At 38.6% G+C, this 18924-nt stretch overlaps 1 protein-coding gene across 3 annotated transcripts; it reads right to left on the bottom strand.

Moving 5' to 3' along the window:
* On the bottom strand, positions 10122 to 17495 carry LOC8065339 (CSC1-like protein At3g21620). 3 transcript variants are annotated; one of them, XM_002440335.2, is made up of 12 exons: positions 16930 to 17493; positions 15203 to 15532; positions 14839 to 14985; positions 14595 to 14730; positions 14020 to 14121; positions 13212 to 13331; positions 12998 to 13078; positions 12478 to 12818; positions 12110 to 12355; positions 11166 to 11490; positions 10758 to 10991; positions 10122 to 10664 (listed from the first exon to the last, which is right to left on the bottom strand). In XM_002440335.2, the coding sequence occupies exons 2-12, from the start codon at positions 15514 to 15516 to the stop codon at positions 10410 to 10412; spliced, it is 2301 nt and encodes a 766-aa protein (XP_002440380.1). In that variant the 5' UTR covers positions 15517 to 15532; positions 16930 to 17493; the 3' UTR covers positions 10122 to 10409. The 3 variants fall into 3 exon arrangements, with proteins under 3 accessions (XP_002440380.1, XP_021303015.1, XP_021303016.1); XM_021447340.1 differs by having other exon boundaries at positions 10135 to 10664; positions 16800 to 16937; XM_021447341.1 differs by lacking the exon at positions 10122 to 10664 and having other exon boundaries at positions 10959 to 11058; positions 16930 to 17495.

The raw sequence follows: 18924 nt of genomic DNA, 5'->3' as shown, positions 1-18924 counted from the left end.
AGCTGATCAATCTTAATGACAAACTAGAATTACTCTCTCTTATGGGTGGATGGATGGATCGAGTATATATATTATTGTCACCGCCGAACCTTCATTGCTACCATATACAATAAAGCTAACCCAACTAGTCATGTGTTGTGAAAAAAATACAACTAGTCATGCAAATATAAGCATATATATGTATTGCAAGTAGTAGCTTACGCCTTATTTAGTTTCCACCAAAAAATGTTTTACTTATCACATCAAATATTTGAACACATACATAAAGCATTAATATATAGATAAAAAATAACTAATTACACATTTTGTATACATTTTGCAAAACGAATCCTTAGAGCATATTTAATCTATAATTGGATAGTACTTGCTATAGTTATGAATGTGCTACAACACTTTAAAAACTTTTATTTTCGCGGAAATAAGACCTTAGTGTCCTTCCGTGTTCCGATGGGGTCATTTGTAATAAATTGGGTAATAAATCACGATGCATCACATTCATCCGTACGCATAGTTGCGGAAGGGGCACTCCCAATGCTAAGAAACTACATATAATTTTTATACCCATTAATTTTTATAGACGTCATATATAGAAACTATGGTCCCAATAGATAGTTTCTATAGAATATTTTTATATCCAATCACATTCATTCTCTCTCCATTCTTAGCCAATCATATCACTTCATGTCTTGGATTTTGTGTAGACATAGTTTCTAACTTAGACCCAGTTTCTATAATTTTTACTCTCTCTCTTCATTTGTATTTGATAGATATTGTCCAATTATAGATTAACTAGGCTCAAAAGATTTATCTCGCAAATTATAGGTAACATGTGTAATTAGTTATTTCTTTTATATATATTTAATATTCTATGCATGTGTCCAAAATTCAATGTGACAAGGCATCCGAAAAATTTTACAAATTTTTTTAGGAACTAAGGAAAGCTCTAGTCTATTTACGGGACTAGATTACAACGGCATTCTTACTAGGCTTGCTTTAACTTGAAGCCCATCAATCTTTAGCACACTTGCACACTACCAAAATGGTGGAGTTCTCCTAGTGTTTTTAGTTAGTAATAAAACATCATCACTAGTCAAAACACTAGGGAATCCTCACTAGGAGTTATTTACTAGAGAAAGTTTATACTAAATTTTGAATGCTAAAACACTAGGAGAAACCCACACTACTAGGAGAAATTGAAAAATCTGGTTGTGGCATTACCTTAACTTAATTTGTAGCTTTGTCTATTTTTCTAAACTAATCTTATGATATTCCATTCCGATATATAGCGACCAATCTATCCATGTATAAGTGTAGAACATTGGAAGTAAACATCTAACAATGGAATGGACTAGGAGGGATCTGTGGCTCTCGCCGCGTCCGTCCATCCATCATATATCATCGGCTCACCGTCGTCATTACTCATTAGGAGTAGGAGTACGTGACGATGGAAGAGCAAGACCACCGGTGGCTTTTTCCAGTTCCATCCAACACCCGAACAGGAAGCTATATTAATTATTTTATTTTAAAATATTTTACAATTAAAGATAATAATTTATTTATTTTACAATACAATTAATAAAAAATATAAATAAGATAAATAGTCCAACACAATACTCAAAAGTCAAAACCATAGAGTACTTGCAACGCATGCATGCACTGGATCAACTGGCCTTGTTTAGTTCCTAAAAAATTTTGCAAAATTTTTTAGATTTCTAGTCACATCGAATCTTTAGACGCATGCGTGGAGTATTAAATATAGACGAAAATAAAAACTAATTACATAGTTTGGTCGGAATTTGCATGGAGTATTAAATATAGACGAAAATAAAAACTAATTACATAGTTTGGTCGGAATTGATGAGATGAATCTTTTGAATCTAGTTAATTTATAATTGGACAATATTTGTCACAAACAAACGAAAGTGCTACTGTATCTGTTTTGCAAAATTTTTTAAACTAAACAAGGCCTTGAGATCCATCCGATCCGTGGTCGGTGTCCAATCAACCTGCAGCGACACCTGACGTGGCCTGGCCTTTCTTGCCTTCCCGCCCCAGTTTCCAGGGGGACTCCAACCAATAGAATGGATCCAAAACTAGACAGATTGGCAAGGCATTGCTTCCCAAACGTCGCTATTATTGTCTTTCTGTGGGCGCGCGCCCAAAACCACGGCTGGTTTTATTTCTCCTCTCTTTTATTGTCCTTATACTCCCTCCGTCCCTGAAAGAATCAATTCCTAGGATCCGTGCCAGTCAAACTTTTTAAAGTTTGACTAACTTTATAGAAAAGAATAACAACATCTATAATATAAAATACACATTATATGAAAATATATTCTATGATGAATCTAATAATACTAATTTGATACTATAAATTCTAGCATTTTTTTCTAGAAATTTGGTCAAAGTTTAAAAATTTTGACTTAAGACAGCTCTAGAAATTGACTCTTTCGTGGACGGAGGGAGTACTTTATTGGAAAATGCTACATAACATTTATAATACCAAATAAATATTATTAGATAATTTTATAAAGTATGTATGTTTTTTAGTAAGCTTCTCTGAAGATATAAATGTTTAAAATTATTTTCTGGTCAAACATAGAGAGGAAAACTAACTTGTTTTAAACATAGATAGAATTGTTTTCTTTTAGGGTGGAGGTAGTATAAGCAGTAGACGGCTAGGAAAAAAAAGAAGGCTTCTAATCATGTCATGATATAACAAGATAATATTAGAAACATGGAACCGGTGTACGTACTAGATTTTCTTTTCATTTTCCGAAGAGGAGTACTAGGTACCAGCAGTACTCTAGTTTATGTTGAAGATTCCTTGGCCATTGCAGTGGTCCAAGAGAGAATTCCGGAGGCCAGCAGATGCCGACTGTGGACTGATGAGACAGGGACGGCGAGGAAAGAAGGAAGGAATCCACAGTTTTGGGAAACAGATCTGCATTGTTCAGTTACCTCAAAAACTATTTTTTTTAAAAAAATTATCCATCACATCAAATCTTATTGTATATGCATAAAATATTAAATATAAATAAAAATAAAAATTAATTGTATAATTTATCTGTAAATCGCGAAACGAATCTTTTAAACTTAATTACTCTATAATTGAATAATATTTGTCAAATAAATATGAAAATGCTATGGTGTTAAAATAAAAAAAAAGATCTGAACAAAGTAGGCGGTTTTCCGTTTTCCTTCCAATTCCTTCCTAACGGGAGCTCCTACCCACCCCACGTTAGTTTAGTTTATTTATCTATATCTAACAATAAAAAAATAATATTTTATTATTCCTTTTGTCCATCTATTTTCTATTCATCTTCTTGTGACAATGGAGAATTTTTTTGTCTAAAATTATATATATAACTCGTGCTTATATAGAAATTCTAATCTAAATAGGAGTCCTATGTTCCTATATCAAAAAATCAAATCAAACAAGGACTCCTATAATCACGTCATCATAGATAACGAACAAGGAAAGCCAAAAATTAATCACACGCCATCCATGTTGAACTGGCCCAAATGCAATTCCACGGTCGTTCACCAGTAACGAATCCAGCGAATCATCAGCTACTCCCGCAACTTTCCTTATTTGGAAATAATAATTTCCGCAACTTTCCATTTTTAGAAGGTGACTAAGTTATACATATATGTTATAGAATATAACTTACTTCTATAAGTTATACTAACAACTTGGTATAACACTTTGTAAAACTTATCACCATATGACTTATACCATATAACTTACAACTTATGCCAAAACTTTGAAGCACAAAAGTTATAAAACATTTTTAATTTTTCTTTTGCCTTTTTTTCTCTTTTTATTTTTTATAGCAAATATGCCCGTGCGTTGCAACGGGAGAAAAACATCAAATGGTCATAAAAAGTGATGACATAATGTTACATATCTATTTATATTTATCTTTTTTTATAAAAATTAAAGTCCATAATTTATTTTATTGATAACCATGACATCTATGGTATGAGATAGTTAATATTTACAATATTATGTAGCTTGGAGACATATTTATTTAATAATAAAAATAGTATTATATTAAAACATAAGAAGTTTGTTGCTAGCATTTTTTATTTAGATTAGGATTCCTATAAAATATGATATATCAGTTAAATGTATATAGATTATGAACACATGGGCTTATGAAGTGTCATATGATATAACAACACATCGTGCAAAGGTAGTGGAGGCATCTTTTTTATATTTGTACATACTTAAATTGATGCTAAACTATTTAGCAAGCATAAATTTAGGTAAATTAGTAAATTAGTGAGATATGCAGGAATGGTGCTAAAACTTTTACCACAAATCAAGCATCACATTAAATAGGCTACCATAAAATTTTTATAATAATTGGAGCAAGATAACTACAATTTCAATTTTACACTAAAAAGCATAGGCAAGCATCTTCAGCAAAAAAATATACTAAAATTTATGATATTTTTTCTTTACTACATGGATCTGCATATGTGGAGCTTAACAAATTTTATTTTGTAATTTTTAGTTTTCTCTATGAATTTCTACGCATTTATTAATTTTTAGTCGATATAAAGAATAAAAGAAAAGTAAATTAATAGGATAAACACTTTGCACCTATTTTTTGTTTACTGTATGGATCTACATATGTGGAGCTGAATAAAATTTGTTTTGTATTTTTTAGATTTTCTATGAATCACTACATATTTATTAATTTTCAGCCAAATTAAAGAATAAAAGAAAAGAAAATTAATAGAATATAAGAGATTTTGCATTGGGAATCCTAAAAAAAATTATTTTCTTTTTACTTTCTACGAGCGGACGGCCGAAGGGCCGCCCGACGGGCCGAGGCCAGCGATCCCGTGAACTGAAGATTTTGCATTGGGAACCCTAGAAAATATTCTATTTTCTTTTTCTCTCCTACAAGCTTTAAATGAACCGAGAGACTGATTCCGGGCTGGGCTAGACGGGGCTGAAGAAAATTTTGGCAGACTGAAATTTTCACAATTTATTAGTAGGTATAGATATAAGTCTATCAATTTTTTCTTTTTATATATGCTGTCAACCCTTATTTTATTTGGGCGATCGTTCACTTAGATTTGATGTAACAAAGGTTCAAACTACCTCCTCTTCTAGCGTGTTTTTTCATAACCACCGCTGATATCATATAAAAATAAAACATTTATTTTAAAATGCTAGATGTAAATTTTATAATTATTAACTTCTGCACGTAACTTTTATATCTAACTTTTTGTACACAAATTTTATATCTAACTTTCTACATGTAACTAGTAGATATTAACTTATAATTATTATCTTTTATGTCTAACTTTTTGCAAAACTATTTGATTTATTATATTTTGTGCTTAACTTGCAGTTATTAACTTATATGTTAAAATTGGTTTAATTAAATTATATGCTTAAGTTTTAATTTTAACTTTTTTGAACGTTCGCTAAATTGTCTCGTCATAAATTATATTGATAAACTTGTTCCATAAAATATTATAGATAAAAGTTGTGCGCATAACTTTATCATGTAGTAAGTTATATGTATAAGTTATGTGTGTAACTTTGTCACAGTGAAGGTATATATTAAAGTCATGTATATAAGTTATACGTAAAAGTTTGTTCCATAAGTTTTACGTAAAAGTTGTGAGTACAATTTTTCAAAAAAGAAAAGTAGCGATTTTTTTTGCCTAAAATAGAAAACTTTCCAAAAATAGAAAATTGCGGGATTTCTTTTTTTGCCAAAAAAGGAAAGTCGTGGAGGCTGTCTGATCGTTCGCTAGATTCAAATTTGATGAACGTTCGCTATTTAGTGAGTCCGACTGTTGAACCGGTCCGGTGTTGGTGTCGTGAACAATCCTAAATTACATATTTTTATGGGTCTAAAAAAAGTCATGAAACTCAGTATCCAACTCTATCAATATAGGATAGTATGAAAATTAAAGTTATGATATTATTGACAACTAAATATTTTTATGCCTTACAATAGAAGAGAAAAATATCTATCAAGGTTATATTTTTAATTTTAAACAAATTTAATAAAATATTATCATATTATTGTCAATATCAACTTAAATTATACTCCCTCTAGGTTGGTAAAAGAAGTCATTTTGGATAAGGGGGTCAAACATTGAAAATATAAATCATGATAAATAACTTTTAAGTCATTGAGTTTGGAAATGTGAAAAACATATGAATAGATTTGTCTTGAAATATACTTTTACAAAAGTATACATATATCACTTTTAAATAAATTTTCTTATAGAAAAATAAAGTCAAAGTTATGTTTTAGAGACAGTGTCCTTTTCTAAAACGACTTCTTTATGATCAACATAAAACATAATTTAGTTTAAAATTTTACAAAGTGTAATAAAATGAATAGATATATAACATTCTCATTCTCGTTTTTTATTCATGTTTGATAGAACTTTTTTTCTCGTTATAATGTACGGGCATATTTACTAATTATTATTTATAATCCAGCCCACCAGCTCTTGGTTTCCTTCCGGGCCAAGAGCACATGTACATATATATACATCTTTCTTCTGATTTGATACAGTAGACTTTTTCATTTGAAGATTGTGATTATCTCCTTGTTCTCTCATGGTAATATAATAAACTTGCTGATTCATCAGCTGGTAATATAAAGCTGCTGACATGCTGCATGCTTGACTGTGATAACCTCGTGCATGCATTCTACTACTCTACAGCATGGTGGTATGGTAGCACCTCGTTCATGCTGGTAGGCCTGTTTGTTTTTTGGATTGAAATATCAAATATAGATTGCATAAATCTTTCAGTCCTCCTGTACATTGAAACAATCTAGACAAGTATTTAACTGTACTTCTCCCTCAATCATGAAAATACAGTATATCCTAGAAATTTTATAAACTATTTCATGACGCGGAAAATTAAAACAAATGACTCATGTCGTAACCCTTCTTTAACAGTAGATAGATATTGTGTTTACCATATTTTGAACCTCGTGTTAGACGCAGTACGCAAGTGATTGGTGCCTTGAGATAGTTATTAAGTCACCGAACATATCTTATAATTTATTTAAAACAAAATTTGCATGCTTTCTGATCGTTTCTGATTTTTGTGGCTAGCTGTGAGATGCAGCCGTAGCCGTAACAATAATCACAGCCGAAAGAGATTTGATTTTCCTGGGCTGGGATTAGGCCCAGCACGGCCTCGATCGACGCAGAAAAAGAAGATGGTGGGCCGCAGCCCGCAGGCAGATGGCACAGATAGATATATGCCTTTTTAAGGGTTTATTATAACCCTGAAGCCTTTTCCAATCAAGCGATCCAATTTGAAAAACGAGGAGCATACTCCGCGCGTTGCTGCGGAAATTGCGGATTAATGGATTGCCTAGTACGATGATGTGGACTATACTTATTTTTGTCTTGCTGGCGTGGACACTACAATTATCATATGTGCTATTGGATTTTAATTGTATATATGTGGTAGCACATTGCATGTTGAGATAAATAGTTATTTAGGTTTTACTTAGTGGATTTTAACTCAATATGGTAGTGCATTGCTTAGGTGGATAGCTTGCATGCTTAGAGAAATACTTAGTGGGGTTTAGAATTATAAGAGTTATAGATAGATTGGGGCGTCTTCCAGAAATTTTATGATTAACCAGCTGTGTATTTTTTTCACAACAAATTAAGATCATTAGTATTGGCTGTTTTTACGGCCGACCGGAGTAACACACAGTGGTTGACTTGGACACAGTGGCAAAGATCGAAGACTGGACTGGACAGAGAGCATCTATATCATCCATCATGGATGGATTCATGGGCGGCAATCAGGCAGGCTGCCGCCGCCTCCTCCGCCTGCGCATCTGTTTGTCGGCCACGCACCCCGTGTCGGACGGGGCGGGAGCATCATGCAGTGCTCATGCGTTGCTTCCTCTCCCTCATCTCCCTTCTTCCTCGATCGTGCATATGCATATGTTGTTTTGTTGCCTGCATCATCATCGACTGCATATATACCCTACTACTAGTAGTATACAGCATTACCATCGGCATCGATCCCTTACTTGCTACCAAGGCAAGAGAAAGCATTTGACATCGCCGATCCATCCATGGCGATTCCAAACACATACCACGCAGCAGGCAACAGGGAAGCTAGCCCTGGCTGCTGCATGCTCTTGATCGATACAGCAGTCTACACCATCATGCATCAGCCAGCATTATATTCTGCTCTCAGGGCTCATCAGGTGATGTAATGCAGCCATGCATCTGCTACCTGCTCATTATATTCCTACACAGGATACATCTGCTGATCTGCATACACCAATAACGCTAGCTGTGCCGTTTCTGCATTATTAGTTGCAATTGGTTGATTCTTGCATTGGCTACCTACCTGCCTACCTATCTGTAGTCAGTATGTTGCAATGTGTACTTGTGTGCTACATACTGTGCATGGTCTACTGATTTCCTCTTCTTCTGATCTCCTCCGATCCTTGTATCTATGTACATGTACCACTTACCTTTTTCTTCATTTGTTTGTCCATGTTTTTTGCAAGGTACGTAAAAGGAGACCATAATGAGAACTCTGCAAGCAAGCATGGGCCGAGATCAAACTGCATCGAGTTCGTTGCATCTATCTGATCAAGGGTCGGAGTTCCTGATGAACAACAAGATATATGTACTAGAACAAATAAACAAGGACATATATGCAGTGGCTTCTGATACTTAGTTTCATCTGTAAACGTAAGGAAACAGATCGAGCTGGTTGAGATGGGACATTGCGACTTAGTTGGGAGCATGCAAGACTGCTACCTAGCTAGTTAGCTTCTTCTTAAAACTTTTCAAGTGCCTTCTGCACTTCTGCAGTCTGTGCAAAATTACAGTTTCATTCATAGTCAAGTGCCTGCTGCAATATTTCTGCAAAATTGCAGTTTCATATTTCTGCAAAATTGCAGTTTCATTCATGTCTCTCTGTTTCAACTCATACGTAGCTCTCTGCTGACAATGCAAGCTGCAACAAGGAAATTGCAGGCGCGCGCGATACAATGTACCAATACAACGAAGATGCTCTCTGCCTCCTAAAATAAAGTTTGCTTGCATGCATCATTCACCGTGCTGCATGTGATAATATATATATATTTGATTCAGAGCTCCCGTCCTCTTTGTCTGCTGCTGCAGTTACAGGCCAGGGTGTGTGGTTTGTTCTGCGTGCCTCCAACTTGCCGTGTCGTAATGGCAGTGAGCAGCAGATCAAACAGAGAAATTCGGCGTAGGCAGGTGACCAAGCAGGGCATCTCTTTCTCTTGCGTGCTGTGCCAAGTTCTTGTATTTGGAGCAGAGTAATCTAATCCGAGTTGGACTGGAGGAAGCTTAGCGGCAGCTACCCAAGTACTACCACCTCACATCGCACATGACGACACATGCATGATCATGTGGATTGATAGTTAGATGAGGGCACGCAGCCGACAAGAGGAATCGGATCATGGAGGCCATTGCAGTTGCCGTAGTGTAAAATATAAGGCCAGATATAAACAAGCTCAAGTTTTCACGGCCATGTCTGATGGTGCAGCGGCATGCAGGCGTGGGTTGCCAGTGATGCCCATCACTCTCCTCATCCTCCAGGCCTGCAATTATGCAACTAATAACTAATAATGTACTTACTCCTGTCCTGCAGCTCTGAGATCTGCGTCTGCTTAAGCAGTTAAGCCTATATCTAGCTATATAAGAGAGAGTCCATGGGAAGCTCTGCAGCAAGCCTCTACATATCCACAAGCCTGCCTGTTCTGCCATTGCTGCTTCCTGTTGCACAAGCAAGCAAGCAAGGAAGCAGCCTGAGGATGAAGAAGATGAAGGCTGGGAGCCAGCTGAGGAGCCGATCAGCCGCTGGAGCTGGAGGGTTCGGCAGATCTCTCAAGGAGCAGAGGTCCAAGGTGTACATCGCCATGAGATGCGTCGTGATGCTTCTCAGGTGGCATGACTGATCTGCTCTGCTCTCATCTATGCACTGACTGATCCGTCAAGTTTTTTGTCTTAATTTAGAGCATTTTTTGTTTTTACTTGACTGTTCTCCGATTACCAGAATGGTAGGAGAGCGGCCAAGCTAGGTGATGTATGTATGTAGAACTCTAGAGATGGATGGATGATGCTAACAAATTCATCAGATCAGATAATGTAACTGTTGTATTCATATTCTTTGCTCAAGCTACAGTGAACATTCTCTCCCCCTCAGTCCTACCCCAGCTCTCTTGAATTCTGTTCTATGAGATCGGTTGCAGATCAACCAACATGTCTGTATGTATACCGCTTGTATTCTCAATTGTACGCACCACTAGCAGTGTCATGAGCAACCAACCCAAAACAAAGAAATAGAGCAGGAGCAGCATCTCCCTCATTTTCAACCATTCTGTACAGGCTACCTACTCTAGTGGCTATCGCTGGCTCTCGGGCACAGAGAGCGAGTCTGATCCTTCGTGCTTGCTCTGCGCGGGCGTCGTCCTCCTTGAATGCCGCTTCGTCGGCACAATCACCTCCTCCTCCATCCACCCTTCGTCATCCACCACCGAGTACCTGTCGTCGCCTTCGTCCCCCTTGAACACCGGGTGCAGGTACGAGTTGGCCAGGTACGCCTTCAGATCGAAGTTGGGCTCCCGGGCACGTTCCAGGGTGTCCTTCTTCATCGCCTCCTGCCAATTTCATTATATATATGTTCAGCAACTTGCATGTAGACAACAAAATACCACCATCAATCTAGTATATGCCACGGTGAAATATAATACCTGCAGTGGGTTCCTCACGAACGCCGGCTCAAACCGGTTCTTGCAGTACTTGTAAAACCAAAAGGTCAGCACAGGAAGAACAAGGAGCACAGGCGTCGACTGCTCAAAGTCGTTTGTGCTCATCAGTCCCAGGAGCAGCAGTTGCGATACGATCAACGCTGTGATTATACGCCCATGAACACTAGGCCAGAACTGAGCGGCGCTCTCATATTGCTGATTGTAGACATTTATTATCTAACACAAGCAGACAGGACTCAAATCAGGCAACTTATTCAAAATCAATGTTGTAGACATTTATTATCTAACACAAGCAGACAAGACTCAAATCAGGCAACTTATTCAAAATCAATTTTGAATGCCCCTAGTGGGGTTTCATAATCCGTAAACCCTCAAAAAGGGATTCCATACCTGGTGGCGGAAGACGACATATGCGAACCCAAAGAACACCAATATGAAAGGAAGCAGGAACGGTGTCACCGCAGCATAAACAAGGCCAAGCAAGAAGTATAGCTGTATTCTAGGTTCGGTTGAGTCAAAGCAGATACTGCCAGGATCCATTGCCTCTTCTCTGTCCTTTTCAGTTTTGACCAAGAACAAGTTCTTCAGATGGAAGAATATCAGCGGCTTCAGTCTCAATATTTCACCAGCTATTCCAGTCCAACCATCAACCATTACATATGTTATGAAAAAAGTCGCCTTCATTGGGATGGAATCACCAATGATCCTTGGTATGCTGCAGAAACAAGCAATTTAGACACTCTGAAAATCATGACTGCCTTTTTATAATTTCATTATGAGAATGCAAGGAATAGATTATCAGAAACATATACACATGAGTCGACTCTCTCTAACATTAACCTGTTCTAGAGAAAGGCTCCAGTAACAGTATATTCTGCCCAATCAAGTTCCCCTCTAATACAGGAGTTAGTTAGGTCTTAGTGCCAAACCTGTATTGTACTACCAAACAATCAGTCTACCTTCTAAACTTAAATTATGTTATCATTGAACATCAATCTCCTAAACTTTTTTTTCTAACAAGCTTGCTATTAGTATTATCCTAGACTCTTGAATTCTACTTCTACCGTTTATTGCTCCTGTGAAATGAACAATTAATATATCTGTACATGACAAGGACTATGCATTTTATCTGTCCCAAGGATTAACCATCAGACTGAAATTATATCACCCACACAAACCTAACACACAATATATACATGAAAAAAAAATGACAACTCAATTTGGCCAACAGAGTACTCAGTAAGTCAGTAACTCAGTATCCATGCTGTGCTATCGAATCTTATACAGTAGGAATAATGTCAGTAGATCAGGTGGCACAGGACATGAGGACATACTCATTTGCTGACGTATGGAGGTAGGTTTTAAGCTGCTCCAGAGCAGATCCTGCAATTACACTCGTCAAAAATACATTGAAGAACAAGAATATATAATACTTTGATGCAGATCGCCTCTCCAAAGATGACTGTGATATCAGTCCTTCAAATTTAGACATAAACATCAGTATAGTTGGAAGAACTATAAGGAAGATCTTCAAAGCAATTCCAGGAAGAAACCCTTGGATGAATGATTTAATGAATGGCCTGCATAATAGTTGACAAGCAGAAATCAGGACATGTCATCAAAAGAACATGCAAAATACTACCATAAGCTATGCTGAAAAGTCAAGGAAATAGCATAAAGCCAAAAGTTAATGTAGACTTACAATTCAATCAAGGGTTTTAGAAATGGAAGTGCCTTCTCTATTCCTTCAAGGTTTGCAAGAGACTGTACTAGTGTTATTGGGATGATGTAAAAGAAGTTAAGGAAGAAGAATGCCACAGCAATTATCAACCTCCTAACTGTAAGGGACACAAATGGGATGGACAGATTATTCCAATAAACATCACGAGGTTCCGGAGCCCATTCTGTCAACCAGACTGTTGGATTGCTGGTTTGTTGGGTCTGAGCACAGACTGCTGCACCCCATCGGGAGCGAAACGAAACAAAGGCTGCTGGCACAACTGATTTTGGATCCTTCATGACCTTTTTACGCTCTTCAGCTTCCTGTGTATTGCAAAGCATTAATTTAAAGTTATTATACATGTTAACTGTAAGCAAACGCTAATGAATGTTGGAAACACAATATCAGCATCCAGCCCTATCAAAATAAGCAATATGTAAAGTATACACTAAAGCATAGATGCAAGAGCTAACAATCTAGTTGTACAGAAACTACAACTTACTTCTTTCCCAATTTTCTCGATCTCTGATTTGTAATAGTCAATAGCATCCACCTTGGAACCAAAACATCCAAGAAAGCCAGTCTGCAACAAAGCTCAGGGAAAGCACAAGGAATTAATACTAAAGATACTAATACAGTATTACAGTTTAGAGATGCACAAACCAAAATCTACATCAAAAAACAAAATAGCTATCTAATTATTCTTGCTGACAAACCTTTGTGGTGGGCCTCTCTGATGGATTCCGCTCATACTTTAGTCGGTAATAATCAAGCCAGTTTTGCATCTTCTTCTTCTTTTCAACCAGATCAGCAAGTTTATTTGCGTTGTAAACCACCTAAACAGCAATAAGGAACATTTATTTTCCTTCCCTATTGTAGAACAATGTTAATTCCCAGAAGAGTCTACTACTACTCTGGGACGAAAAGAAGATGGGTGCAATGTGAAAGTAGCAAAGAAAAATGGTATAATGCATATGCCAGCCTAAATCTTATCTACTCAATCTCATAGATTGTACATCATCTTATTTATGCTTACCATTTCCTTTTCAGATCATTCATAATTTGCAGAAACAAGAGTTATTTTGTTAGAATTAGCCGTATAGCCCTATTGGGCCTTGTAACTGTAGTTGGGCTGGGACTTTTCTTGCGGCCCAAGCTACCCATTGCTGCATATATGTAGATATGAATTGTAACGTAGGGTGTTAGTCCTATGCACTGGGCTCAATGCAATACAACTATTATTTGCGTGGCATGCTTTCTTTTTAAAAATCACTCTCTATTTGCAAAAGAGTTGTAAAAGAAACTACATTAGAATCATGCTAATAAAAGAGTTATTTTTAAAATCACTCAGTTATTTGGAAAAACACAAGAATTTATAATGGAGAGCAATTGTATTTGCATTATGCTAATCACGAGCTGCTAAGCACGTTAATAATGGGATGAAAAGAAATAAAGAGCAAAACCATAGAAATGCAGGGAGCATTAACCATCTGAATGTAGTCAGACACAGTTTAGTAGAAGTACCTGGTGTCTTAGATAATGATCGGGATGATTGACAAGGAAGAAATGTTCCACAAGCTCACTGATTGATTCATCAGGATCTGGTGGTATATTCCGCACAAGGACCTAAAGCACATTGGCAAATTAGTAACTTTGAATTAACAAACTCAGAGGCACATGAACTTATCATGACAACTCTGTAAAAATAGTTCTGGTAAAAGACATTTTGACTTCCAGAAAATCCAGAAAAGGATCTAAAGAAACATGTTTGATTTGCAGCCATAAGACTCGAATGCAATTTATCTGGAACATGGAAGAAACATTTGCACAAGTTCCTAATTATTTGTACACCCTATAAAATCTAAGTCATGGACCAAGTAATAGATGGACCTGAACACGAATTTGGTTACACGACCAGTAGAACTCTGAGAATGAAAAAAAAAGCGCAGAGTTGATCAAATCATCGATGGTAATTTTATACCAGAGCATCTCTACTTGTTCAACTATTCAATGTGATATGCAACACAAAGTAAACATATGGATCCAAACCTATTGTAATAAACAGGAACAAAGTATAACAGAGTTACAAAAAAACATACAGTGAACTGGTCTGGTCGGCGTTTCTCAGAAGCTAGAAAGCGCAACCTCATGTTTGAAATAATTTCATACTCTTTGAACAGTACATAGCAGGTCCAAAATGTGATGACATAAGCCATGCTCAAGTGAGCTATAAACCTGAACAAAACATGGAGAGTATTAAATATGCGGCCACGCCTCTGCCTTTTAAGCTAGGCGTAAAGCCTAGAAGAGTTGGAAATAGTTAGTTCATGATCTGTTGCTCACCTCTTAGACCCATTGGGTACATTGGATATTGAAAGTTTGTCGATAGGACTGTAGACTACATTGTTGTGTCCTAGGGTATCACTGGTCCAATTGACTGGGACCAGAACAAGAAAAGCCAGAACTGTAATTGGAACAAATATCTTGAGCCTGCAGTGATTAGTAAGAATTCTATTAGTGCATAGACATGGAAAGACAGGGAAAACAGTGATGGAAGATATTAGAAGATTGAACAATGTGAACCTGTATAAGATGCCCAACTTAGCACTAAATCATTATGCATGTGAGTTTGTGTGTGGGAGAGAGAGATAAACAGCAGGAGATAACAGTATAACTAACCAGAACATAGAGAAGACATACAACATACCCTGTTATGTATATCCGTAGATAGACCACAGAATCAAGGCCTGCATGGTTAATGAGCTCATCCTGGGGCATCTTGAGAGCAGCTGGCATCCAGTTTAAAAACTTCAAGTAGGATCTCCCGTCTAAGTTGACAAATTTCTGCACAGCTGCACCAGAGACGATTGGGTTGTCTCTCATTCCTCTGAGGTACCATTTAGGGAAGTAGACCCTGTCGTTGATGGGCTGCAGCCGAAGGAATGCAAATGCGAGCAAGAAGGCAACGGCAGTCAATACGTTGAAACCCGCGGCGACGCCTATGTCACTTAGCGAAGCCATGGTTGCCCTCTAACTCCTGCATGTACAAAAACATCTGTACAAAGTAAGGATGACACGAACCATATGACAAAAAAACATGCTGCCCCCCCAGAGGAAGCAAAGCTTGTGTTGCGAGAGAAAATTGAATTGCAGACACATGAATAAAAAACATGCATGATGGCCCCCGGAGGAAGCGAGCTTGTGAGAGAATTGAATTGCAGACACAGGAATTTGTGGTTGCTTATTAGATGCCCAGGATCAGTTGAGACAGGGGCAAGGTAAATTATGCCAGACTGGGAGCTTGTGGCACGAGAATAAGTTGCCCAATTACATGACGATATGCATTAGTAACATTATGATAATAAAATCAATAGATGATGCTGGACGCCAGGCAGGCGGTGTTGAGTGCCACAGGGGAGAAGGAAGGTGACACACACAGCAATCAATGGGTAGATGGGGACTGTGATCCTGCTTATGTCTTATAAATGGACAGCTCATGGAAAGGAACAGATAACAGAAGTGAGAGGCCGTGTGGCGTTGCCGAATGGATGGAGTGGAACAAAGCATGTGAAGGGTCTCGAAAGCTGGTGGCTTTACTCCCATCCATACTCCGTGCATCCCAAAGCGTTGGAGGAGGCGTCGTAGTCTTCTTTGACCAAAGAGAAAGATGTGCTTTGCCGTTGCCGTTGCTATTGCCATTGGCTCATTGCCTTGCCGACATACTACACTAGTACTCCTTGTATATATTCGATTCCATATATATGTACAAGTATAATCAGTAATAAATATATATAGAAAAGAAAAGAAAGGAAAGGAAAGGAAAAGAAGAAGCTAAGCTGCGGTTGTATTATTGTGCTTTATCAAACGCGTCGTGGTAGTGGAATGCAAAAGGAGGATGTTTTGAGCAAACCCCCAACCCCTCCTCCGGAGAAACTTAAAGGGCGTGACTTAACGACTAAGAATCGTAAAGAGTGGAGACGGAAGAAAAGGAGGAGGGGGGCGGAATTGATGCGAATCGGAGGCATCTGCATCTGCATCTGCATCTGCCCTTGCATGATGCATCATCATGAATCGTGAGATGAAGCTGCTAGCTGGTGAACTAGAAGCGGAACAAAAATCAGGAACTTTTGTCGAGCGAGCGATCGATCTCTGGATAGATTGATGAGTTGATCCGATGGGGAAAAAAAACCAGTTTGAAGTGGTGGTGGAGGTGAGCAACAAACAAGATTGAATTGCATGTGTGTTGATTGATGGATGGATGGATCTAATGGGTGTGGGGAGAGAAGAGAGAAGGACATACGTACCGTACCGGGTACCGCAAGGGATGAAGAGGATTTGCGAAGCGGAACGGACGGACGCATCATTCGTCAGAGTCAGGAAGACTAGAGAGGAGAGGGGAGGGAAGAAGGTAATTAGAAGTGGTGTCTGTCTCACCTTGCGCTTGCGGGGTGGATGGATGTGCAAGCTGTCTCTCCCTGGATTGCCTTGCTTGTGCTCCCTTGCGTGTGCTGCAATCTGCAGGTAGCGCGCGCTGGTGGCTTCTTGTTGTTCCTTGGGCAGGGCAGGGCAGGGCAGGAGGAGGAGGGTTGTGGAACGAATGGATGAATTGAATCCGTTGGGCGGAAGCGGATGCGGAATCCACCTGAGCACGGCTCCGTCCGTGTTCTTGCCTTTGCCTCGCCCGAAGGAGAAGGACTACAGTAGAAACTACTAGTATTTTCTTGCCTTGCCTAGCTGTCCTCTGCTCTGCTCAGGGTACCGTTGGTGGATGGATGGATGAATGAATGAATTACTCTCCTCTCCTCCTCCTAGGTCGATCCTAATCCTGATTAAAAAGGCAAGGGAGAGGAAGAGGATGCTGGGCTGGCAAGCGCAACGGTCACTTGCCTGGCTGCGGCTGCTGGGGCTGGGTAAGAAGAAGACGGTCAGGCCAAGGCCGTTTCTTTTTCTTTTGGGAACCCCTCGTCTTCCGTTCCGTTGCTCCTGACCACCCCCACCATGGCATGGCACCGTTCACGCCGTCCGCACCGGGCCGGGCCGGGCCGTTAGTCTACGTGTAGAGTACGCGGTCGGCAGGAGACAGCGGACGCCGTTCGCACGCCGCCGCCCAAAACCACCACCCATTCACAATCACACAGGCAGAGGAGCGCACGTGGACGATGCCGACGCAGGCAGGCACAGCCACACGTCCTCCCGCTACCTACGTGTCAACCAACATAGTACATGTTTTCTTTATTTATTTTTGATTATGTTACAGTCAAAATCTAAAAACTTTTTAATATTTTTGTCACATTAAATCTTACGGCACATGCGTAGAGCATTAAATATTAACTAAAAAATAATCAATTATACAATTTATCTATAATTTACAAGACGAATCTTTTAAATCTAGTTAGTATTTGATTGGATAATAATTATTAAATATAAACAAAAATACTATAGTACCAAAAAAATTCACATACAAAACTAAACAAGGCCTTAGAGCATCTCCAAGGGACTTTGCAAATAAATTTTGTATTTAATGTTGTTTGCAAAGTCCCAAACTCATTTGCAAAGTCTAAAAATAGTCCAACTTCAAAGGACTTTGCATTTAGACTTGGCAAACCCAAAGTATGGATCCCACCCCTGAATTTTTTTTCACCGATCGCGCCCGCGCGTTTTTTTCCCTTCGCGCCATTTTGACGTACGTCGTGCGTGCCAGTCGCCGCCCAGCCCTGGTCTTCGCGCCAGTCGCCGCCCAGCCCTGGCCGCGTTCATCGTTCGTCGCCGTCGTCGTTCGCGTCAGTTCGGTTCCGTCCACCTCCGTCAGGGCGGGCGCGCGCGGCAGGGAGGGCGGACGAGCGTAGAGAAATCGCGCGGGGTGGGGGCCAGGGGACGGAGTCCGACGTGGAAGGTCGAAATTGTAGATGCAAAGTGGTGGGAAGGTTTGCATATATGCAAAGCCTGAACCTCTATTTGTAAAGTTAACCAAATTGCAAACCTTATTTGCAAAACCATTGGAGAGGTATTTTCTACTCTTTTTTGCAAATAGGGCAATGCAAAGTTTGTTTGCAAAGCCCTTGGAGATGCTCTTACTACAGGAGAATAGGAGACGGAGAAACAAAGGATCTACCATTCCATCAGTTACTGCTCTAGTGGTAATACTATATACGCTCAGCTCTGTTTTCCATTAACTACTACTATATTTTTATTCTGTATCCAAATCCTGATTCTGTCAGCAAGTGCCACCCAGCCGCTATATACTATTACTACCTCGTACTCTCTCCATCCCAAAATATAAATATAAGTCATTTCAAAAAAATTTAAGAATCAAAACCTCTAAAGTTTGACTAAATTTATATGATAAGATAATAACATTTATGATATCAACTAAGTATCATTAGGTTCTTTATTACTTAAATTTTTATAGTATATCTATTTGATGCCACC

Source organism: Sorghum bicolor, chromosome 9, assembly GCF_000003195.3.
Source record: "Sorghum bicolor cultivar BTx623 chromosome 9, Sorghum_bicolor_NCBIv3, whole genome shotgun sequence".
Taxonomy (NCBI): Eukaryota; Viridiplantae; Streptophyta; class Magnoliopsida; order Poales; family Poaceae; genus Sorghum; species Sorghum bicolor.
This window is presented reverse-complemented; position numbering and strand designations above follow the sequence as displayed.

Coding starts and splice junctions, on each gene's coding strand:
- LOC8065339 (XM_002440335.2), bottom strand. CDS start 15,516: ATGGCTTCGCTAAGTGACATAGGCGTCGCCGCGGGTTTCAACGTATTG. Junction 14,986..15,202: donor CTACGGATATACATAACAGG/GTATGTTGTATG, acceptor TAATCACTGCAG/GCTCAAGATATTTGTTCCAA. Junction 14,122..14,594: donor GCCGACCAGACCAGTTCACT/GTATGTTTTTTT, acceptor AATGTGCTTTAG/GTCCTTGTGCGGAATATACC.